Source organism: Rattus norvegicus, chromosome 1 (assembly GCF_021556685.1).
Source record: "Rattus norvegicus strain SHRSP/BbbUtx chromosome 1, alternate assembly SHRSP_T2T, whole genome shotgun sequence".
NCBI classification, from domain to species: domain Eukaryota; kingdom Metazoa; phylum Chordata; class Mammalia; order Rodentia; family Muridae; genus Rattus; species Rattus norvegicus.
In genome coordinates this window covers 101,357,868-101,381,945 of record NC_141534.1, presented here as the reverse complement: position 1 = coordinate 101,381,945, position 24,078 = coordinate 101,357,868, and the positions used below count along the sequence as shown (strand labels likewise).

The following is a 24,078-nucleotide window of genomic DNA, read 5'->3' as shown; positions in this document are numbered from 1 at the left end:
CATGGATGAGCCTCCCTTGCTCCCTGAGCCCGGAGCCATGGATGAGCCTCCCTTGCTCCCTGAGCCCGGAGCCATGGATGAGCCTCCCTTGCTCCCTGAGCCCAGAGTCATGGATGAGCCTCCCTTGCTCCCTAAGCCCAGAGTCATGGATGAGCTTCCAATACTCCCTACTGGTGTCTCTACCTCACTGTCCCTCACCAGGCCAGAGGGAAGAGTGGGTGTGCAGAGTCCTAAGGAGACCCCCCCCCACCCAATGAATGCATTGTCCCAGGTAAACGCTATGGATCCCAAACCCTGCCAGCTCCAGTGCCAATCACAGACACCCTGCAGACTGAGCGCCCACTAATTACAACTTGAATCTGAAATGTCCCATACACTCGTATGTTCACGTATGAGTCCTCGCTCACAGTCTGGTGACGCTATTTTGGGTGGTGGGACACTGGCTCACGGAGGTAGTTGATTAGGAAAGCGGGTCTTGGACAGTTATAGTACTGCCCCTAGTTCTGGCCCATGGATCCGAGAAGCCTCCATAACACATTCCTGCCACTGAGAACTCTGCCAAACTTCCTTGCTGTGAGGTACTGAGATTCTCAGAAACTGTGAGCCAAGCGACAGACAACTTTAGTCTCTTCAGTTATTTCTGCACGATTTCAGATTTCGGTCGCAGACATTACAGTAACTCATACACTGCCCACAGCCTGTGGGGAGCCCCCCAGACCTGCAGCAGGAGAGGGCAGCCCAAGGATGACAGGGATATTGTTAACAGCAGCATCAGCAGATAAGAAAAGAAGAGATCACAGGGGGCCCAGTCACAGCAGGCGGCAGGCAAGTCCCTCAGAGCCCCTCTCTGGCCCTTAAGAAAGGACTGTGGGCTAGGTAAAACCGGAAGTACACCTGGCACGCAGTGCTTGGTTTAAAGCTCGAGTGTATTTTAAGGGAAATTTAATCCCCGTGTCACTCATTCATCTTCACTGAGTTCATCAAAATGTTGCATCAGAGAAGTGATTTGAAATCCTAGTATCTGAGATTTTCTTTCAAAAAAAAGTTTGGTCTTTAGTGACTATTTTCCCAATTCCAGGAACCCCTCTTTGCCAGCCAGCGTCAACTGAGCTGTGCTCAGTTTGAGTCGCAGTTGAAGGTGAGGGGTGCCATGGAGAGGATCCTGCCTCCTCACCTCATGGGCTCTGGGGCTCGCCTGGTGCCCCAATAACCCACTAGGACGCTTGATGTTGGTTAACACACACACACACACACACACACACACACACACACAACCAGCAGCAACAACAGAAAACCCTTTTAATTTAAAAACATGTTTCGCCCCTCCATATTTTGGTTATCTTTTGGACATGACTATGTACGGCCATCAGGAAGCTTTAATAAAACAGTAGAGAAACAAGTTAATTCTGACCCATCACAAGAATTCTGTCTTTGGATCAGTGGAACCACTCACGGTAGTATTGTTACCACTTGTGTGTATATGTTAACTTTTAAATGTTTTTCAGAAATAGAAGGCTCACTTCTCCACTTCAGAATATTTACTACAATGACCAATGTTTAATATTAATTTATATTTAATTTATATGGGTTCTATGCGAATGTATGCTATGTGTGCATGTTTGCGTGTGCGTGTGTGTGTGTGTGTGTGTCTGTCTGTCTTTTGTCTTCCTACCTGTCTGACTGTGGAAGCTAGAAGAGGGCATCAGATTTAAGAGTTATAGGTGGGCGTGAGCTGACTGATGTGGGTGCTGGGAACTGAACTCGGGTCCTCGACAGGAGCAGTAAGTGCTTTTAACAGCTGAGCCCACACTCCAGCGCACATGCTCATTGCTTCATTAGAGCCTGTTAACTTTAAAGCTTTCGACATAAAGGAAAGCATTATGCTTTGAAGAGGAACCCTGCACTTCTCTGGATATTCTCCAAGGTGTTAGGTTTTTTTCCCCCCAGAAAAAGATCTGAAAACCCTGGTGTGTGTGGGCAAGGACATTCAGAAAGATGTGACATCTTTCTGACCTGCTGAATGCATTGACCACAACTCTCACCCTCTACTAAGTGCCCCCCGCCCCCCACTAATAAAGAGAATCATGCGTTTGAGATCTCTCTGTGCATTTAGACTTCTGGCGTTAGCTGCCGGGTCATCTCCGGAAGTGTAGCTACTACTACACTGGAAGGTCCCTGGAGTTTACAGTCCCACGGCATGTTGGGAAATGAGGGAGTGCACGCTCAAGTACACAGGGAGCCCTGCTCCCACACGTGCTGACTGGAGAACCTGGATTCACTGTGAGGACTTCACAGCGCTCATGATCACCTACGCCAGCATCACGGTGCTTAGCATCACCAGAGATTCCTAAGCGAGCTTTCTAAGATGTCTTCTTAAGGGAATAAAGGGGCAGGCTGCCTGGTTTTTACTGATGATACCTGTGCAATTCAACATGATCCCCCCCCCCCCATTCTTTGATTAATAGGACTATTTCAAAAGTTGATATAAACTCAGAAGATTTTGGCCAATTCTCTTTTGAGTTTTTAATATTTAATTAGAATATAATTATACCTCCCTTCGTTACAACTTCCTCCCATGGCACCACTCCTGTTCCCTTTCAACTTTATGGTCTTTCCTTCTCTCTCTCTCTCTTTGTGTGTGTGTGTGTGTGTGTGCGTGTGTGTGTGTGTGTGTGTGTGTGTGTGTGTGTGTGTGTGTGCAACCTGCCAATCTTGTTTAATGTTGCTTGTATGTGTCTGTTTTTAGGGCTGACCACTTGGTATTGGATAACCATTCAGGCATTCATCCCTGAGAAAGACTAATTCTCCCTCTCTCCGAAGTCCGTAATTGCCTGTGTCTTCTCATCCAGGGGTAGGGTAGAAAGTCATGAAATTTCCCGAATCCATGTTGGTATGGCAGCAAATGTTCTCACCATTTAGCTCCTGCTGAGGCAGTTACACTGTTGAGATCTCTTACATGTGGCTTTCCTGCCACACCTATGTGAGCACACTCACGCTGTACACTGTCACTGTCCTCAGACACACCAGAAGAGGGCATCGGATCCCACTACAGATGGTTGTGAGCCACCATGGGGTTGCTGGGAACTGAACTCAGGACCTCTGGAAGAGCAGTCAGTGCTCTTAACCACTGAGCCATCTCACCAGCCCCTCCCTGCCTTATCTAGCAGACACAACTTCACAACAGACTTTCTGATCCTTTAACTCTTCCACTCTTTCTGCCTCTTCTTCTGAGTTGCAGCCATTGTCGGTTCTTGACCATCTCTCACAGTAGCAGCCCTCTAAACACTGTTCCGTAGTGTCACCCAGGGCTAGTTCTCATTCACACAAGGCTGGTCACGTGTCCTGCATTGTGATTCTACCATTTCAACTCTTGCATAGCAAGGAGCCGAGGTGGAAGAGGCATTAGGGTGATTGGCAGAGTCCCCCTCTCTGCTCTTCTCCCCTTCCTTCATTGACTGAAACCAGTCACCTGGTGTCAACCTAGCCCAAGGAGAGTTGGGAAATGTAGTCCACAAAGTACAGTGCACTGAATGGACGTACTTGTTGTCCTTTATGCAGTTTGCTCCCCTATATATTTGAACTGTACCCCCTTGTATGTTATTTTGTCCTAGGTTGTTGGAGCCAGGGCAGGTGACTTGATGTAGTGCACGAAGACAAACTGGGGTGGGCTTGGGGCTCCTCTGTCATGGCACCACAGGAAGTCAGAGCTGAAAGACCTGGACGGTCCTTCCCTCTTCACCTCTTCTATCCCCAGAGGAAGAAACCAAGACCAGAGAGGGATGAGGGACTAGGGACAGCCAGACATTGTACATACAGAACAAAAAGACGCCCACACCCAACTCCTCTCTTCTAGGAGCTGTCTGGGCAAATGAACCACTTTTGATTATATTAATCAAAGAAGCTTAGTGTTTAAGACAACCTGTTGGAAAATCTACCTTTTATATACAAAATCATTTTATAAGCCAAAAATTTAAATTCCAAACAGAGTAAGTATGGCTGAGGTTTACAGTATCACACACAAGGTGCTCATGAGTGTAAAAACATGTCTGTTGTATAACCAGATAGCCAACCTCGGGGTTGGTCTCAGACAGCCCTTCTTATACGTGCCTATACATTAGAGTCAGAGAACTAGGTCTTCTGAGCAGACCGTCTATGTACCTTGGGTCTCCAGTACTGCAGTTATGGTTCTGTTAGTGAGGATAGTGAGATGCAGGACCCAGGTGTGGGAGCATCTCTCTCCAGCTTACCGTCTGCCCTTGGTGGCTGGCCTCACTGAACCCACAGAGGCTTAGAACGACGACGCAAATGGAAGGCAGGACACGTGGTGCCTGACCTCAAGAAGCTGAAATTAGGAAGATCACTCAGTGACCTTTACCCCTAAATAATGTTACCGAAACACAACTTGAGATGGCGTGGTTCTCTCTCCTCCTGTTAAGCAGTAGCTTCCAGCTCGTAGGCACCAGGGAACGATAGCAAAGGTTTTGCATACCTGTCTGAAATCCCGAGGTGGCAGCATGCGCCGCTCACGCCTTTCGGGAGTGTTATCTGCAGCATCTGTATAAGGCATTGCTTCGGAAAACATGGTCCCATGTCACTCAGGAACATGGAGAAACAACACAGAGTTCACAGGCCAGTTTCTTGTGTGCTGTTATGTTAGAGGGCAGGCAGGGCTGTCCCTCCTTGCCAGAGGATTACAGAGGGCCAGGTGGCAAATTCAAGCCTGTCCTCTTGTCCACCTGAAGGAAGTGTTTTGTAGGAGGGAAAAGAAATTCTGCAAGTTGAAGGAGAGGGAAACAAAGGACGAGGGCCCCAGAGGCGGTTGAATGAGTCAAGGCACTCATCGCAGAGCCCGATAGCCCGATGTTTTTTATAATTCACTTTACATCCCAATTGCTGCCCCCCTCCTAGTCTCCCCTGTCCCTCTTCCCATCCCCCCTCCTTCCCCTCTGAGAGGGTGGAGGTCCCCCCTTGTCCCCCTACCCTGGCACACCAAGTCTCTGCACTGCTAAGCGCATCCTCTCTAACTGAGGCCAGACAAGGCAGCCCAGTTAGGGGAACAGGATCCATAGAAAGGCTTTAGGGACAGCCTCCGCTCCAGTTGTTGGGAGACCCTTATGAAGACCAAGCTGCACATCTGCTACATATGTTGGGGGGTGGGGAGGATGGGGGACTAAGTCCAGCCCAGCCCAGCCCATGTGTGCTCTTTGGTTAGTGACTCAGTCTCTAAGAACCTCCAAGGTTCCAGGTTAACTGGCTCCGTTGGTCTTCCTATGGAGTTGCTATCCTCTTTGGGGTCCTCAATCCTTCCTCCAACTCTTCCAAAGACTCCCTGAGCTGCCATCAAATGTTTGGACAGCCTGATTTTGATATCCAGGGTCCACAAGGTAGAAAGGAGAGATTAACTCATAAACTCATGCGTGTCGTGCCCTAAAAGGTCACAGGCATGCTTTGGCAGTCATGTGCACTTCTGGGTCCGCACGCACTACAAAATACGTACATAAATAAAATAATATATTTAAAAATACAATTTTAAATCTTCTCAAAACTTGAACCCTCTGACAACTCACTAACCATTTAACAAGTGACCACGGAGGTATTTTTATCAGGAGTGATAGGTGTCAGGGGTCTGTAGTCACACCCTGGCTGCCCTTCATGTAGATGGTGGGGTGTAGCAGGATTGGTGGCAGAGGGACACTGTGACCACATCTGTACTGTGAGTGTGAGCATCAGGAACCACATACCTTCCAAAAGTCTCGGCTCGTGGGGTTGAGTACAGCTTAACGTGTGCATGCTAGCTAGCACCCATCTGAGTACTGGTTTAGACTGGATTCATCCACAAGGCCCCATGTGGTGTGTGTGTGTGTGTGTGTGCTTTCCCAGACTTCCTTGCACTTGGCTTCCTGTCTCTGTGGACACTGCCAGGGACCACCCACCATTCCTCTTCATTGTGGCTCAGAGTTTGTTTTTCTAGAAGGATTAGTCTAAGAGTAAACGCCATAGGCCTGCTGGCCCTCCCAGAGAAAACTGTTTCTGTGTAAAGTGAAAATTAAACTCTTAAATCTGCAAAGAAAGCTGTTTATCTTACAAATTTATTCCTTTTATTGGACCACACATATCCACGATAGAAAGATAAAAGAAAAACAGATACGGGCCATCACTTAGAGTGACATATAGCAAGGCGCAGGTCATCGAAAGTCTGTAAAGCCTTCCAGGGTGGCATGCTGTCTCCGTCCATATTTATCTAGAATATTTGGAGTAAGTCCTCACCAAAGGCGCTTCCTCACCATGCACACGGCTCTTGTTTCAGGACTGCTGGGCCCTTCACACTTGGACATTTGCAGGGAGAGGCTGACGGGCTGGATCATGGGACAAGAGGCCTGGCGGGAATCTGCCTTTAGAGGTCTACACCTCCCAGACTCCAGCCTGACACTTGAGCCCTGCTTATAATCTTGAGGGGTGGCCGTTGGCCTCCAGGCTTGGATCTGGTGACTCGATTTGTCTCCAGGTGGTACTTGGGAAAGTTCCAATCCTGCTCAACATCTCTTACACGGAACCGAAGATCTTAGGAAAAGGAAGTCCTTGTGACCTAGGGATGGGCACATGTCCTGGAAAGGGGTGCAGGGATGATACAAAGAGAGGATATTTGTGCTGTTCAAGTTCAGGTGGACTGCGTGCAGTGGTTCAGGTCAGTCATCCTAGTACTCAAAAAGCTGAGGCAGGAGGATTGTGAGTTCAAAGAAAGGGAGGAATAAAGGGAGGGAGAGGGAAAAGGGATTGAGGGAGGGAAGGGTGGGGAGAGAGAGAGGGGGAGAGAGAGAGAGAAAGAGAGAGAGAGAGAGAGAGAGAGAGAGAGAGAGAGAGAGAGAGAGAAGCAAAATTAAAACTTAGGTTTGAAGAGATGGCCCATCAGTTAAAAGCACACACTGCTCTTGCAGAGGACCCGATCTTGATTCCCAGCACCCATGGCAGGCAGCCCAGAGCCGCCTGCCAACTCCAGCCCCAGGGTCTCACTCGCTCTCTTCTGATAGTCACAGGCACCTTTACTCACACGTTCAGAGGCCGCCATATCGGCACACACATACATATAATTAAATATAAGACAACAAAGGAACTAGGGGTGTGGCTTCCTAGCATACACAAGGCCCTAGGCCCATTCCCCACCATAGCAAAAGGAAAACTCTGGGTAGACTCAGCCTGCAGTTCATGAACGATCCCCGGGGGAGACATCGTGTGGGGCCCGTGTGACCCAGCTCTGCCACAATCTCTGAGCTTTTCATCCTTACCCATAAGTCATCTTTGGGTGCTTCTCATGTGTGTTGGAATGCCGAGAAATCTGGAGCTCAGTGAACTGACAGGCTTTGGGTGAGAGCTCTGGATACTGTAAACTACCCCTCCTGTCTGTAAAAATTATGAGGGGGGAAAAACCCTCTGAGTAATTGTACACTCCAAATGGGTCTTCCAACAGTGACAGGGAGAGTTGGGGAGAATGGGATTAGAAGGAGGCCTTCGATGTACTTTTCTGGGGTGGTGATCTGCTCACATATGGTCCAAATGCAGAAAGGATGTTCCAAGCCAGGGCGCTTTCACGGTCGCCGGGAGCCAACATCCAAATAAGAATTAAGTGTGTTTGCCTTCATCTCGTTCATGGTCTATAAGTCTGTCCCTTTCGGCCGTTAGCAGAGAGCACCAGCAACGATGTTGTTGAATAAAAGCAATTTGCATTTTCCATTGCTTGGAAGGTACAAATCTTATTTATTCTCAGCTCAGCAGAACTCACAGATCTGCTCATTATCTCAGAAGGTCCCCTTGTTCTCAGAGGAGGATTTACCACAAGGCCTAGAGGGGATGCTGGAAGCTGTGACAGGGACCCTTCCAGCCTCCGGAGCTTGGGCCTGGGTGCGAGGCTGCAGCCTCTGCTCTGTGGGGAGGCCAGAGACTTGGGGAGAAGTGAGTCCAGAGAGGGTTCTCTTGCCTCCCCTTCTCAAAGGCACAGATGCTCAGGATCTGCTCTACTCTGTAGATGTCACCTGTATGGCCCGGTGATGTCAGGCCCTGGGCGTTGCAGTAACACACCCCAAAACACTGGATATCTTCAGTTTTATTTACTATTATGTCCTATCATCTCTGTGCAAAAGGCAGCTGTATGTAAATTTTATTCCACTTTCTAATGGTTCAGGCTACATAACAAATGAGAGCAGGATGGAAAATTTGTATCGATACTTTACGGAGGGACTTCTCAAGTCACGGCACGGAGATTTAAATGCAGTGCTCTGAGCTTATGGGAGTTTGGAAGCCGAGCTTCTGCACATGACTTTGAGTGTGTCACTGTGTGTTTATCATGGGCTAATTGTGGAACCGCATTTCCATCCTTTCTCTTCTCCCTTTCATGCAGTTCCTCCAGTCAGGGATAGATACAACTCCACAAGGAAGCAGTGATCGCTGTGGGATAATTTTCTTTCCTGTCCCGAAATAGACGCGTGTCTGCTTGTCTCGGGGAGTCAGCCGAGACACTCCCCCATCCCCTTGTTACTGGCTAAGCTGCAAATGTGATTTTGATCCTAGAGTGAACTTTCCAGCTAGCCTATATTACAAATTAATCGAATTCCACCGGTGCCCACATTTTCAAACTTTTAGAAAAAAAATATTTAATAGGAACTAAGCAAAAAGAAGAAATCAAACCAGCTGCTGACACAGCTGTTTCTTCTCTTGTTTAATTCAGTTCAATATAAAGGTACCATATGCTGCTTAAAATGATGATAGGAAAGATGAAATAATTTAAGAGAATAACAAGAAAATACATGAATTGTCAGCATTCTGTCAGATTCAAAGAATGAAATAGACAGGTGTAGTATTGACATGTTTAACTTTGTGTGGTGTTAGCAGTTTTGGTGTGAACAACTTCTGACATGTGCTGAAGTGATGTGAGAACGCTTCTCATCCACTGCAGACATCGGCGAGGAGGCCGGGAGAGCCGGTGGCGTCCAGCAGCAGGCGCTGCTTCGAGACAGGAACCTGGGCTCGGCCATGAAGGACTGCCCGTACTGTGCGAAGACTTTCCGGACTTCCCATCACCTCAAGGTCCACCTGAGGATACACACAGGTGAGAGAGATGGAGGCGTGTCCGGGTGTCTGGAGGGGACCACTTAGGGCTGAAGAGGCCCAGAGTCCAGCTGTGTCTCTGGCCCAAGCCCACAGCTGCGCGGGTCCCAAACACTGTGTCACTCGGTGTCTCATTGCTGAGACAAATATCGAGAGTACAGCAGTTTAAAGAGAGAGAGAGAGGGAGAGAGGGGTTTGTTCTGGCCTGTGCATTTGATTCAAGATCAGATGGCTCCATTACTTTTAGGTCAAATATAGGCGAAATATAAGCAGACCAACCATTATAAGAAGATTCCCCCAAATGACCACGTAGACTGGCCTCTGGCCCAGCATGGATTCCAAGCCTAGAGGCTGGACAGATAGAGCCGTCCTCCTTCACTGTGTGGAAGTTAGGTAGTTCACCATGGTGTTGCCTCAAAAGAAACCTAGAGACGTTCGTTCTCAAACAGAGAGAAATGCCCTTGGGCCGCCCGGCCATCTCTCTTGCCTTAGGTCACTAGTTTCTTGCACCGAGGACGTCCTTTTAGAACTCTGCCTTGTTCCTCCGCTCTTTTCAAACGGTTCTTCTTAGCTTTTCTACTAGTTGTTTGTGTATTGCCAATATAAAAAAAATCTATCTGAGTCATGGACACCTCCATTTTCTTTGATTTTTCTCCTGACACTTTATCTATTGGCGTGTGAGCGCCTGCAGAAGATAGACAAATATGCCATCTATTTTCAAAAATAATTGTGTTCCATTTCCCGCAGAATCAATAACTCTGCTCATGGATGGGCAGAAGCAGCTACTGCATATGAGTCTTGTATGTTTCTGAAGGGTGAGGCACTCGACCCCTCAACTGGTTTCTTACCTGCTGCCCAAAATCTGACACCACCGGGAGCCCTGGCAATACATGGCCACTCTGTCACTAGTGTCCAGGGTAACAGCCACAGCCACAGCAGACCTGGAGGATGTCTCTAGGGAATCACTGAAGGTCACATGCTAGTCGCTTTTTTCAGTGCCAAGACAACAAATACAGAGGAGAGGCCTGATTGGCTCCTGGCTCCAAGGATACAGCCCCTCTTGGAAGGGATGTCACAATAGCCGACAGGACAGCCCTGTCTCTGATGGCAGGGGGAGCTTGTCCCCACCTCAGCAGGCAGGGCGCAGAGGGCTCCAGCCGGAAGCAGGATCACTCTCCTATCAGCCAGCTAAGTCCTAGGTCCCAAGGGCTCTGCAGCCTTGCAGAACAACGCCACAGGGTTCGAACACTGTAGGCATACATTGTAGACTGTAGGGGACATTCACATCCAAGTCATAACAGAGGGACACTGTAAGACTGTGCTGTGAATCCCGCTGCTCTTTCAAAAGGCTCTTGCTGCAATCTGACCAGCTTCACCCTGACCCCAGGTCTCACTGTCCCGGTCCTCAGCACTGTGTGCCCTTTGTCTTCTTTACTCTGTCCCTACAGTGCAGCCCCTGCTGTAGGACCTTCACACAACCACCACCTCCACCTCAGACGGTCTCCTTCCCAGCGGTCCCAGGAACATAGTGCACTCTCTCTTTCACACACGCATGCATACATGCATGCTTAAGTAGGCACGCATGTGTATACACACACCCTTCTTGACTTTGGTTGGTCATGAATGTAACATGTTGGGAAAGAGCCTTGTTGCTTACACTGGTACTGTTTTCCGCCAAGCAGAACCTGAGACTTGTGAGGGTGGTCATTTACCCCATTCTTATCATTCTCATTATTTCTGTAGCCCAGCTCCTGCAAGAGTGGTGGGAGGGGACATGCTCAAATCTCTCTCTCTCTCTCTCTCTCTCTCTCTCTCTCTCTCTCTCTTTGTGTGTGTGTGTGTGTGTGTGTGTGTGTGTGTGTGTGTTCATGTGCACACCACGGAATGCATGTGCTAGGAAGTCAGAGGACAACAACTTCCTGGAGTTGGCTTTCTCCTGCCATGTGGTCCCCAGGGATTGACCTTGGGCCCTCACACTTGGCGTCAAGTTCCTTTCCTGGATCAGCCATCTCCACAGCTACAGGGACACCCCGAGGTTACATGTAAGACTTAGTGACAGAGCACACACTGGGGCAGGGAAGCGAGCCTCCTCTTGTTATCCCTGTTCTGTCTAAGGTGGCCTGGAAGGGTCAAATTAGTAGGGAGTGCCATCCCTTGTCGAGGAGCCATGAGACACCACTGGACGCCACAGCATGGCTGCCAGTACTGCCTTCCTGGGACCAGCCTTCCTTAAGCCATGCTCCAACTACAACATCTCTTGCTTCTTGTCCAGATTCCCTTCTTTTCCCTGGCTCACTCTTCTCCACAGCAGCCAGCTCATCTGTCCTGCTCACACATTCGCACTGTGCAATTGCCTCTCTCCCTGACTAAAGTCTGAGTTCTGTGAGAACAGAAGTGTCTGTCTGTCGGTCTGTCTGTCTGTCCGGCCGTGTCTTATGGAGGGCAACAGGGGGTTGCCTGGCTCTCAGGGGGTAAAACAATTATGGACTGCATGAAGTAGTGAGCTCATTGGGGAAGATACCCAGGCTCCCGGGGAGTCATCTCTGACACCTCACTCACTTCCTCGGGTTATAGCAACATTTCTGTCCTCCCCACGTTGGAGGGCACCCCTTAAATTGTGGAAGTAGTTATGAGACATTGGGGTTTTCAGGGCATGAAAGCTCTTTGTGGGGCACTGCCCCAGGGCTGTGTATACTGGGGTGTGGACACCAGACCAGGGTATCTTGTGTGTAACTGATTTTAGTTGACTTGAACATACAGCCCTGGGCCAGGTTGCTGGGGAGAGGCGGCTCCCTGTGGGTGAAGGATACACCTTGCTTCAAGGGTGGATTGGAAAGCAAGGGCTCCTGGTACCTGCCACTTCGGAGATGAGCATAACCTCCGGGGTCCATTCCCACCGTGTTGCCATGTGAGGAGACATGGACTCAGACTTCTGCAAGTCTGGCGACCTGCACGGAAGCCAGTGGATGCCTCTGGCTTTAAATCTTGAGGCACATTTGCCTCTTCCCCCTGGTTTCCACATTATAGACTTCTGAAGTTCATGACTCAGGTAGAGGTAGGGCAGGGCCAGCAGCAGCAGCAGCGGCAGCAGCAGCGGCAGCAGCAGCAGCAGCAGCAGCAGCAGCAGCAGCAGCAGCAGCAGCAGCAGCAGCAGCAACAGCAGCAACATTCCAGAAACTTCCTCCATAGGGAGAAAATGAAAGACGCCATGGAAACATCACATCCCTACCACCCACTCCCGGAAGCAGCATTTGCTGGGTTTAAAAAAAGCAGAATGGAAACCAGATAAAGATCAATTTCCTTTTTATCTAAGAACAAAGAAGTCGAGAAGCGGTTATACTTGTGTGCCTGAATAGAACAGAAAGTGTTACACGTTAGAAATCACCGAGGTAAACACCCATCGCTGCAGCGTGGAAGCCTAGACGACACACACAATTAAGAAAAAGAATCAAAACCGAGTTATTTGTTAATACAGGATTTCATGTGGGGCTGGTGCGGTTGAGCCAGGGTGAATCACCTTTCACCTTGCCCTTGGGGGTCCATGCCTCTAAACGGCATGACCAAAGGGGGTCATGAGCGGGCCATGAAAGAGGAGCGCACTGCCAAGTCCTTCTTAAAGTCCTTCTGGTAAGGGACACATATGAGGGCATTTAAAAAAAAATCCAATGTGTAATGAATACGGATTAATTGGTTCAGCTCTACGAGGGACCATTCTCTGTATTTTTCTGCCCCACTCTATCTTTATTAGAAGTCTTGATCGTGTGACATCGACTGATAAAAACCATTTTCCTTTCTTTTCTCCACTGCATTAACTTAATTACTGCTCCTCTTCTCCCAACACCTGTTTATTAGAGAGGCGCTGAGTAGCAGCAGCATTCAGACGGCTCTGAACATCTGGGTGCCGAGGAGAGCCTGCGGGCAGCTAGGACATCTCTGCAGCCCACCCCCCCACCCCGCTTCAGACAGATCGGTGGGGGCTGGGGGTGACCAAGGGACCTCCGGAGTCCCTAGCCTCACTGAGCTCCCAGAGATTCTCCTCCGCCCCCAGTGTGGCTCCTGGATAGGCAGCATCCTTGCCACCCAAATTGAGGGAGGGGGAAATCAGGGTAGTTCTGCTCCGGGGTGTACTACCACGGGCTGGTTAAGACTCGACGGCCTGAGCACCGGTACGTGGACGGCGTCCCTTCTGTCGCTCAAGGGCTATGACTTGAATTCGGAGCTAGAGCACACAGGCTGTAAGGAGCACGGATCTGTCAGCGTTCTCAAGAGAAACAGAACCAATGTGTACAGTCGTGCATTTGCACACTGGCCTTCTGCCAGCGGCAAACTATATGGTGACAGCGGATTGTAGTGGAGAGGCTGAGACAGTGCCATGAGTTTGAGGTGCGCCAGCTTCAAAGCCAGCCTGGCTTATACAGTGGGACCCTGTCTAAGGGAGAAGATTGTAGTGGAGCTAAAGATTCCGATCACCCAGTGGCATTGCAGCACCGAGCTCATATTTTATTTCTACGGCACTGGAAGTATAAACAGACCCACCGCACTGTTCACCAGTAGCACAAGAAGTCATGGTCAGAACTGCAAAGGACTGCACTTTGCCTTTCTTTTCCCCCAGTTGTGGGGATTGAACTCAGGGCCTCGTGAATACTAGGCAAGTGCTTACCACTGAGCCACAGTCAAGACAGACAGCATTTTCATACGTCTTGTGTTTCCCATGTCTCTTGCTTCCACAGACAACCTGTCAAGGGACGGACCTATTACCATGTGGGTCTTCTGTGTAAGTTCACTCTGCTGTGGGTTGTTCTCATGGGGATGAGTTGACTGATGGTGTACCTGTCAGAACATGTCTCCATCATTAAGGGATGCATATTCTCTCTCTCTCTCTCTCTCTCTCTCTCTCTCTCTCTCTCTCTCTCTCTCTCTCTCTCTCTGTGTGTGTGTGTGTGTGTGTGTGCGTTGAGAGAGACAGAGAGAGAGACAGAGACAGAGAGTCTCTGTCTCACACGGGGTGGGGGTGGATCAATAGAAAGTTGACTCCTGTCGGTACAGAATCTAGGATGTCCCGAGATATTCAGTTGACTATCCAGAGACCCAGGAGAGCCAATTCTGTACACCCTCACCCAAGTCTGACCCAGATGCCTGGGACAAGCAGATCCCCTAGCTCAGAGACAGCTCAGAGAGCAAATTGCCGGCCTTTCCCAGTAGACTGGAGGAGGCCCAAGCACACTGGGAGAGCAGTCTCCCAAATCTGCGGAGTCCAGATTAAATATGCAGAAACTCTCACAGACATACCTGGAATCGCTCTTAACCCAATAGTGTGTATTCCAGACCCTGGTGGTCAAGAGGACATTTGCCAATAGTGGTTGCAGACGCATCTGCTGGCATTGAGTCCTAACGTGCAGCAGGAGACATGGACGGCCCTGGGGTTCACTAACCATCCCACTGTTGGCCGTGTACACTCGGACTCTATCCCTTCTCCTCTATACCTCCTTCCTTAACACCATCTTGGAAAAGTGGGTGCCAGGCGGATATTTAGAAGGGTCACATATACCCATCTCACGTGCTAGAGGAAGGCAGGAGCTGATGGGTCCTTGAGAGGCTGAGGTGTGAGGTTGCCACTAAAGCTCCCTCCATTCCAGTGGGCAATGGTGTGCATCATCCTATGTGCGCATCCTATGTGTGCGCAGACCACAGGTAGGACTCACTCTCATGATGTAGATGTAGTGGGCCCAGCCCACAGTTGTGGCCACAGCAATGGCCGTTACAGAGACATGTAATCAGCAACCTCACTCGTGAAGAGTTGGAGGCCCTAAAGTTCAGCAGCTAATTAAAACTAAATCTCATTAGTTCCTTTCCCCCTCTCAAATCATGTGGGTGGTTTATTAGTCTGGTGGTGGTGTGCCGCGCACGCTGGCTCTCATCCCCCAGTAGGGACCCCTTCCCAGGGGTGCACTGGCACGAGGGAGCCCAGGACAGCTATGCAGGGTCCTCAGATGTAGTCAGGTGGCCTAAGTCTCAGTCTCTGGATCATACCTGCTGGCACCGCCGTTCCCCAGAGATGCTTCTGTGACACGGCGACTAAGACTGTCTGAGTGGGGTACAGGGAGGGCCCGATTTGTCATGAAGCACGGGATTTCCCTTTCGTACACAATCTCAGAGAATGGTGGGAGACTCTCCCTCGTGACCCTCAAAGGGCATTAGGTCCATGGGGATAGGAGAGCCATCTGGGAGTCCTTGCTGGGTTACTAGCCTGTCTGTGTCCAGGACGGTCACACGCTGGCACACTCTCTGAGCCTCCCACGTAGGCCTAAGCTCTGTGTGCTGCCTTGCTGAGTTTCCCAGCACGTTGGGGACCAGGTTTCCTACTGCTGCCCTACTGCAGGAAAGGAAACCGAGGCTCAAGGCTCGATGCTTTCAACCTACAGCTACCAGGCTAACCTAGGCTATTTTCCGGAACTACCACAGCTCACCATTACTATTGCTCGAATTTCAGGCCTGCTTTAGGGAATCACTATGGCATTTCTCTGACTGTATGTCTACACCATGGCTTTCTGCAGGAGAGCAGGAAGCGACTTATGCTCACCAGCGGTGAGCCATCTCAAAGACACCACCTCCAAGTGACCCGACTGGGAAGTACAATACACTCAGCCTCTCCCTTACGCCTAACTCAGATCAAAGCCAGGCCAGGCCTCCTTGCCCCCCCATGCTCCACCTTATCCATCAGTGCACAGGGAAGGGTGAGGCAGGGAAATGGCCAGGGTAGGTTCTCCAGAGGCTCACGTCATAACTGCTAGTGGATATGATCAGCCTTTCACAGGATCCATGATGGAAGCCTCTCTCCCCTCCCAGTGGCATCCGGAGTCCTGCCTGCTATGGATGCCAGCAGCTTTCGTTTGTCCGTGGCTCCATGAGCTAGCCAGCTGATGTAACATGCCATGCACGTATGAAATCCCATGAACACCTGCCCCAGAGCAAGCGGGATTAGATGGGTGTGCTCTTCCTATCTCCTCCCCCAGCAGGGGAGTGTCTACTGTCATCCTTCACTCTAGAACGGCCATCTGAGCCATGGCGAGAAAGAGAAACGGTGTCTCCAGAAGGAGACATCTCCTTTTTTCCTTTTTTTGTTTGGAGCTAAAAAAAATGCCATTTTTCTACCTCTAAGACAAACTAAAAGCCCACTCCGTCCCCTTGACGTCCCTCATGCTCACTTTTCCTGCCTTTAATGACATCCCAAACTTTTGTGGAAAATAATTGATTGAATTTAAATTTCCTTAAAAGTTTAAGAGGTAATGTTACAGTATAAATTTTCTAGCAAACACTAAGTAGGGAAATATCCATTAGTGAAATTAACTACAGTTTCTAGGTAGCTAACAATGTGGCGTATACAGTAGGGCATGGCTAATGAACACTGCAGTGGGTGATATTTCATTATACAAATTAATGCTCACATTTTAATGGGAAAGTCACATAATGAATCTCGGCTTCAGTGACAGCAATTAGAGACACAGATTGTCCCCTTCTGGACAAGGCAGTGTTTAGCAATAAGCAGCTGTGTGAAAAGTCTTCAGGTTTACAACGTATATATGCTTTGGGGGAATTAGTGTACAATTTATATTAATGTGCTTCAGCCTCGCTGCAAAGGCACCACCGTATTTATCTCTCCTGGTATTAACTAAGTAAAGACATGTAAGAAGGACTAAATAAATATCTGGAAAAGGTTGCAATACCAGAGAACACTCAGTTCCTCAATCTAAACGTGGAAACACTTTTAGAAATTTAGCAAAAAGAAAATGAAGACGAAAGACAGAGCCAGTCAGACAGAAAGACAGAAAGACAGGCAGGCAGGCAGGCAGGCAGACAGACAGACAATCGCTTATAAAAGCTACCTTTATTCTGGGTATTGTTGTGCATACCTGTCAGTCTAGCACTCGGGGGCTGAGGGGTGTCATGGGTTCAAAGTCAGGATGGGCAACGCAGAGAGACCTTGTATTAAAAATGTTAAATATGACCATGGAACGATGAGCATTAAGAAGCGATTGAACTACCTGGCCCCAGTCTAGTGATCAGGATAAGAGTATTATTAACTCCAAAGTTGAATGTATATTTCATGCTAAGAAGTTGGCTTAATTTTAAGATGTTCCTATATGTTTATTAATTCACCAAAATGAAGGACTTTTTTTTTAAATATGTCTTTTCTAGTGAAACTCTTTTCTAAAAATATAATGTATGGGCCTACATTGTATTCCTTTAAAAATGTTGCAAGAGGGTCATGAGTATTCTTACCGCCACTGCCATCCCCCAGTGGGTGGACACCCTGATCTTGGACATCTCTGTACTAAGGCACACGGATTGAACTAGCTTCCTGTCCTAGACCCATTCTTTCAGCCAGGGTAGCATGGCCCTCTGAGTGTCCCAAGTTCTAAAGTGAGATGGTAGCGTATAAATGAAGGTAGCTGTGTGAGCACGCAGAGCATTTTTCTTGGAAAAACAGAGAGATTGGGGCTCTCAGGGTTTAAAGCTGAGTGGATTCTGGTCCCCATGAGAAGCCTCCATCCCCCCTCGCCATTGCTGCCTGTGCTCCTATGACCTGCTCAGGAGGCATACAACAAACAGATACAAGGACTGAGAATCTCAGACATCATGGAGGTGACTGGAGGACTCAACCCCCAGCAAAGCCTGGGGTAGTGGGAGGGTTTCCCTGAGGAGAGTCAGACTCATTTTGTGGCTTAAGTGGACAATCATTCAACTAGACAGAGCTCCTGACAAGGTCTGAGGTTACCTGCGCCACCCAGCTGCACAGAGGTTAGCTTCCCAAGTCTCTGACAGAGTCAGGTCTAAGTTAGGAGAAACTAGGCAAGCCTATCGCCTGGCTTCATGCAGAATTCTAGCCATGTCTGCAGCTTGGGGCCTGTCACAGTGAGCCCAGGGAGCCAGGCTGGAAGAGTGTGACCAGACATGGTGGCTTTGAGCACGAAGCCATTCATTCAATACAGGTGAACTCAGCATTTGTTTGCCGGCCAAACAGAGGAGGGACCTTTACCACCCCTCCAAACAGATAAACTTGCTGATACGAGTTTCCTTGCCGTTTCTTACCCGACTTCATCCAGGCCAATGTTGTGCAAAGTTTGCCTCCTGAGCACATCCGAATGCATCCTTTGGGAGAGAAAAAGTGCATGGGAAGAGCTGGGATGCTCCCAGTGGGACATAAAGCCCAAGGTTCCCAAGCCCACCCTGTGACACAGCACTGCAGTCTCCAAGGTCTGCCCCACAGCAGAAGCCCAGGAAGTGGAAAGGAACTCAGCACATCAGAGGGTTGGAGCTTAGGGTTTTGAAACCACTTAGAAACTATGAAAACACTTAAATCAAGAGGCTTCTGCTTTTCCTTAAGGTTTACCCCATCTTCAGTCAAAAGTACTGACTTGCTAGGGAGGCAAGAAGTGCCCACCCAAACAAAAGCCTCTTGAGGACCCAGTCAAGTTGTAGAGCTGCACAGAGTGGGAAGAGACAGCACCACAGGAGGGTAAAGGTGGGTGGACGGCTTCCTGAGCCGGTGCAGCCAAAACAGTGCTTGAAAAACTCTGAGGAAGGGGCTAGAGAGACAGACAACTAGTATAAGAGAGCTCGCTGCCCTTTCAGAAGAACCGAGTTCGATTCCTAGCACCCACATGACAGCTCACAACTGTTTTGTAATTCGATTTTCAGGGGATTCTAGGCCTCTGGCTATATACCTCCTACAATCCTGCACTCACATGTGTGTGCACACATACTTACAGTAATAAAAGTAAATCTAAAAGAAAAAAAGGAATGGAAAGTAAAGGAAAATCCAAGAGGAAGCTCTTTAGTCTTAGGCCCAGTGAGACGCCAGCTTTTAAGTGGACCATTCTGGTTTCTCACATAATACCTTCTCTGTCCCAGACCCAGAGCAAACCAAGGGCTCTTCTGACGTTTAGGATGCTGTCTTGGCTGTGCGCGAGACCAGGCACGAGTGACATCTTTCCCAAGAGCCAGGAAGGGGTCTGCCTTTACCTCTTTACCTCTGGTCATCACCCAGGGCCAGCTAGGGTGCCCAGAGGAAAGAAGTGCCCATGCATGCATTCACTCATTTAAACGTGTCTGTCCAAACACGCACATTTCCAGACACGTGTGTACGTACACACACATTTCTGGCCCCCTTCTGGAGGCTTAGTGTGAATTGAGAGTGAAGATGAGGCTGCAGGGACCTCCAACATCTCTAAAATCTCGCAGGCAGAGGGAGACAGGATCCCACGCCCAGGGGAGCACAGAGAAGCATGGGTGTTTAGTTTGCCTCCCGTGCGTGCAAGCTGTGTCACAGCTCTCACTTGGGAGGTGTTTCTCAGGAAGACCACCATGGTCCTCATGCAGGTGATGCAGAGAAACACCTGAGAAGTTTGGAAGGATCAAGAGCCCTCCTGGCACTTTGAGGCCTCTTAGTTCAGAATTTGGGGATGTAGAGCATCTGTGAAGGCCTCCCATGCTGTTTTTTGCAAAGAGGAATCCTTACAGGAAGTGTGCACACCAGAATTACATGCTAGCAGCACTCGGAACTAACACAAACCCCCATCCCCATCCCCATCCCCATCCCAGACCTCGGGACCCCGAACTGGTGCCTCCCCTGACTCTCTGCTGTTTGTCTTGCACGATGTGGACTGAGAACAAACACCCCAGTGTGCAGTTCAAATGTAGCCTTGGGAAGAATACACCCCCCCCCCCCCCCCCCCCCGTGCATCCCTGTGTTCCTGCCTTGCCTATCTCAGGGCCTGAGTCAAAGGTGCATTCTCCCGCCATCTCCTAACAAAAGCTCATGATTTTTCTATAGACCCTTCGTCAGAGGCACTCAATCACTTCCAGGTCCTCTTATGAACAGCAACACGGTCCTCTCAGGTACCTGCTGGTCTCACCTCTGTGGCTGTCCACATCCTAAACTCTCTTACCCCGTCTGCACTGACCTGTCTGTCAGTCAGGATCCTGGGTTTCTAGTCTGGTGCTCCCAGATATGTGTCCTATGCCTATGCCTCCCCCCTTACCACACCTCGCTGCTCAGTTTCCAGGCCAGTGGGGTTAAGCTGGGACTAACTGCACTTTATATCTCCAGCACTTCTCTGCTCATACAGCAGTGCCTCGGGGCTGCCCGAATCTCAAAGTCAGGAAATGGCCTTTGTAAAATCTGCCTCTCTGCATCTACAGATTTTAGAAGATTTATTTATCTTTATCCTACATACATGGCTGTGTTTGTCTATATGTGCATCTACGCACCATGTGCATGCAGTGCCCACAGAGACCAGAAGAGGGCATCCTAACAGGAGTTACAATGACAGTAAGTCACCATGTGGATGCTGGGAACCTAACCCAGATCCCCTGGGAGAGCAGCCAGTACTCTTTAACTGCTAAGGCCTCTCTCCAGCCCCATGCTTATAGTTTTGATGTAACCAAGACAGCTGTGGGGGGAAAAAAGACCCAAAGAGCACAGAAGTCCTCAGGGAGGCCTTAGCCGCTTGCGGGCATGCGTTCAATGCTCTTGATACCCTCGTTTGAATGTGGCAGGCAGAGTGTCCCTTAGGTTGATCACACAGCCCATAGATGCCACAGTGGTATCCCTGGCTCAGCACCTGGGCTGTTTGTGTTTCTGTTCTAAGTAAGCCCCCCAAAACACCTCTGCTTTGAGCATGAGGACTAGACTCCTGCTATTCCCAAGACGAGAAGCAGTGAAGTGCCTTCAGGACATCCACCCACCCGTGCTTTCCTGGCTTTCTAGAGGTTTGACAAAAGAAAACAGGCAAAGTGATAGTGGTAGGGAGGGGTGTGTGTGGGTGTGTGTGGGTGTGTATGTGTGTGTGTGTGTGTGTGTGTGTGTGTGTGTGTGTTGGAGGGGGGGTAAGCTTCCTAGGAGAAACCACTGTAGATTTTTTAAACAGCGAACTGAAGTTTAAAGCTATCACTACAGCCTCTCTCTTTCCCAGAGCTTTCTGGGTGCAAAGTCTAGAGAAGACCCAGAATTGCTAGCAAATTCTGGGGATAGGTTTAAATCCACGTCTGTTTGCTTCCTCTTCCTCTCTCCATGTAAGTTGTCTGTTAAGAGTCAGTCAGTCTCTCTCTCTCTCCCCATCACACAAAGAACAATAGAAGTTGAGTGTTGGATTCAGATATTTAATTCATGAAAATAATCGGTACATGTTCCAAAACACACTTTAAAGCTATTTTTGCTCTCCAGAAAGCACTCATTACAGGTAAATCACACCGCACACCACCTCGGTGTCAGGACCACCATTAGTGCAAATTTTTAGGCTCGACAAAGACCAGTAGATGACGTTAATTTCAGATCCAGAAACCAAATATACTCTGCGCCTTTTTATTACTCCTCTTTCCCTTAAGTTTTATCGGCTGCTTTTCATCTTAACAATATGTCTTTACATCCCGCCTTCCCAGCGCACTGTAATGATATTAATATTTTATGGAATCGGTATTTATAGTTCCTTATTTAGAGACAATGCAGTAGGTCTGCAGATATCAGAGCCCGTCTGGAATGGCGCCCTCCAAATAATGATGAATTGCTTGTACGGAATGCCATTTGCTAATTATATCCATGATTTACTGTGGAGCCAGGCTTAAATCATTCATTTCAGTCTTGCGTAACAGTGCCATAGAATTTTTAGGTTTAAAAATGGTTTCCATGTGTATAATTTAAACAAATTCTGGAGCCCTTGTATACACAAAATACTCGCAGCCACTCATTTGTTACGTACTCCGTCTCTTTAAACTTCTACTTTTAATGATCACTGTGGTCGAAATTATTATGCTTAATTTTCATAATCACAGCCTTTAAATCTACAGCCGTTCTCACATGTTAGATAAAGAAAAAGATAGCTAATTGTGTGTAGATAGTGTGTCATCCCTCAATAGTCCCCAATGGTACAAAATCATTAGAAAAGCGTAAGAGCACGAATTATTCTTCTATTAAAAAACAGTCGTTCCCTAGCTAATTATTAGTTTGGGCCGCTTTGTTTCAAAGAACAAATGTTGATCCTCCTAGCCTCGTTCTGCACTCCGAAAATGTGATAAACACTCGGTTTTCTCTCCCATCGCTATCTTGCAGGTGAGAAGCCTTACAAGTGTCCTCACTGTGACTACGCTGGCACCCAGTCAGCGTCCCTGAAGTATCACCTGGAGAGACACCATCGGGAGCGGCAGAATGGAGCCGGCCCACTGTCAGGACAGCCCCCGAACCAGGAGCACAAGGATGAGACCTCCAGCAAAGCGCCTATGTTTATCAGGCCAGACATCCTGCGGGGAGCTTTTAAGGGTCTCCCCGGAATCGACTTCCGAAGTGGTCCTGCCTCTCAGCAGTGGACATCATCCAGCATGCTCTCCTCTGGAGACCACTCAGGGCAGGCCACTGGCATGTCCTCAGAGCTGTCTTCAGATGCCCTAAAAGCCTCCGATCTCCCTTCCAAAAGCTCCCACTTCTCAGAGATCGGGAGAGCTTATCAAAACGTTGTGAGCAACGGTGTGAACTTCCAAGGGTCCCTGCAGGCATTCATGGACAGCTTTGTCCTCAGCTCTTTGAAGAAAAAGGACATGAAAGACAAGGTCCCATCCGAGGCCCATTCTATGAAAGCCCACACTGCGGAGGGCGGGGAGGAGAAAGCAAGCGTGAAGCCCTCCCAGCGAAAGACTGAGAAATCTCAGTACGAGCCTCTGGACTTGTCCGTGCGGCCGGACGCCACCACTCTCCCTGGCTCCTCTGTGACCATGCAAGACAGCATTGCGTGGCACGGCTGCTTGTTCTGCGCTTTCACCACCTCGTCCATGGAGCTTATGGCCCTTCACCTCCAGGCCAACCACCTCGGCAAAGCGAAACGCAAAGACCACCCCACCGGGGTGACAGCCAACTGCAAAGAACAGGTGCGGGAGGCCGGCAAGGTCTCCGTGCTGCCTCCCATACAATCAAACAAAGAGATGGCCCTTTCCAGCACTGTCGGCAGTGTGCTCGACTCTGCACCCGAGAAGATGGCCCAAGGACCGGCCAAAGAGACTCTAGGGGACCAGAAGAGCGGTCAGTGGCCCAGTCACATGGACCCCGCCTTTTGTACCTTTCCATCTGACTTCTACAAACAGTTTGGCGTTTACCCCACCATGGTTGGCTCAGGGGGCCCCGGCTCCTGCCTCAACAAGAATCCCGAGGGGAAAGCCCACCCGGAAGATGACGCCCCGATCCTGATCCCGGAAACCGCAAACAAAAACACTACTGATGACCTCTCGGATATTGCCTCCTCCGAGGACATGGACTCCTCCTCCAAGGGGGAAAACAACGAGGAGGAGGAGATCGACACCGAACCAGAGATGATGAGCAAGCCACTGTCTGCTCTCAGCAAAGATGGCAGCCATGAGGGCGGTGAAAGCCTGCTGCCCCCAGGCGCCCCCCAGCCCATCCAGGGACTGGTCTCACCTTTAGCCCAAGCAGCCGAGGAACAGTGGCACGGCCCAGGCATCCTTCCTGCCCAGGACCCCTCGGCCGGGCTGCCCAAGCCAGAGCGGGGTCCCCCGGGCTTGGAGAAACCTATGAGCATGCTGTCGGTCCTCAGGGCCTACAGCGCCGATGGCTTAGCAGCCTTTAACGGGCTTGCAAGCAGCACAGCAAATTCTGGATGTATCAAGAGGCCAGACTTGTGTGGTAAGTTTTAGAATCCTCTTCCTTCAGTTCATTTCCCCCAAAACATCACTGCTAAATTGTGCATACAAAAAAAAAAAAAAAAAAAAAAAGAAGAAGAAAAAAAGAAAAACAATAAAAAAACAAACAAAAAAACAACCCAAAATCCAACAACAAAATGGGGTTGACATATACCCATTAGCAAAATTTAAACTAAATCTTTAAAAAGGCAAAAGAAAAGCAAAAGCCAACGCTGTATATATAGTATAGACAATCACAAAAGTCGTTTTGATCGGTTTTGAAGCGTGTGCTTTTGG

The 24,078-nt window shown here is 49.2% G+C and overlaps 1 protein-coding gene across 11 annotated transcripts in view; it reads left to right on the top strand.

Moving 5' to 3' along the window:
* Zfp536 (zinc finger protein 536) overlaps nucleotides 1–24,078 on the top strand; it is a 461,365-nt gene that overhangs the window by 274,988 nt on the left and 162,299 nt on the right. For all 11 annotated transcript variants that reach the window (XM_087654015.1, NM_001427135.1, XM_087654025.1 and 8 more), the window contains 2 exon segments: nucleotides 8,948–9,100; nucleotides 22,208–23,785. In XM_087654015.1, coding sequence (XP_087510141.1) covers nucleotides 8,948–9,100; nucleotides 22,208–23,785 — 1,731 coding nt within the window.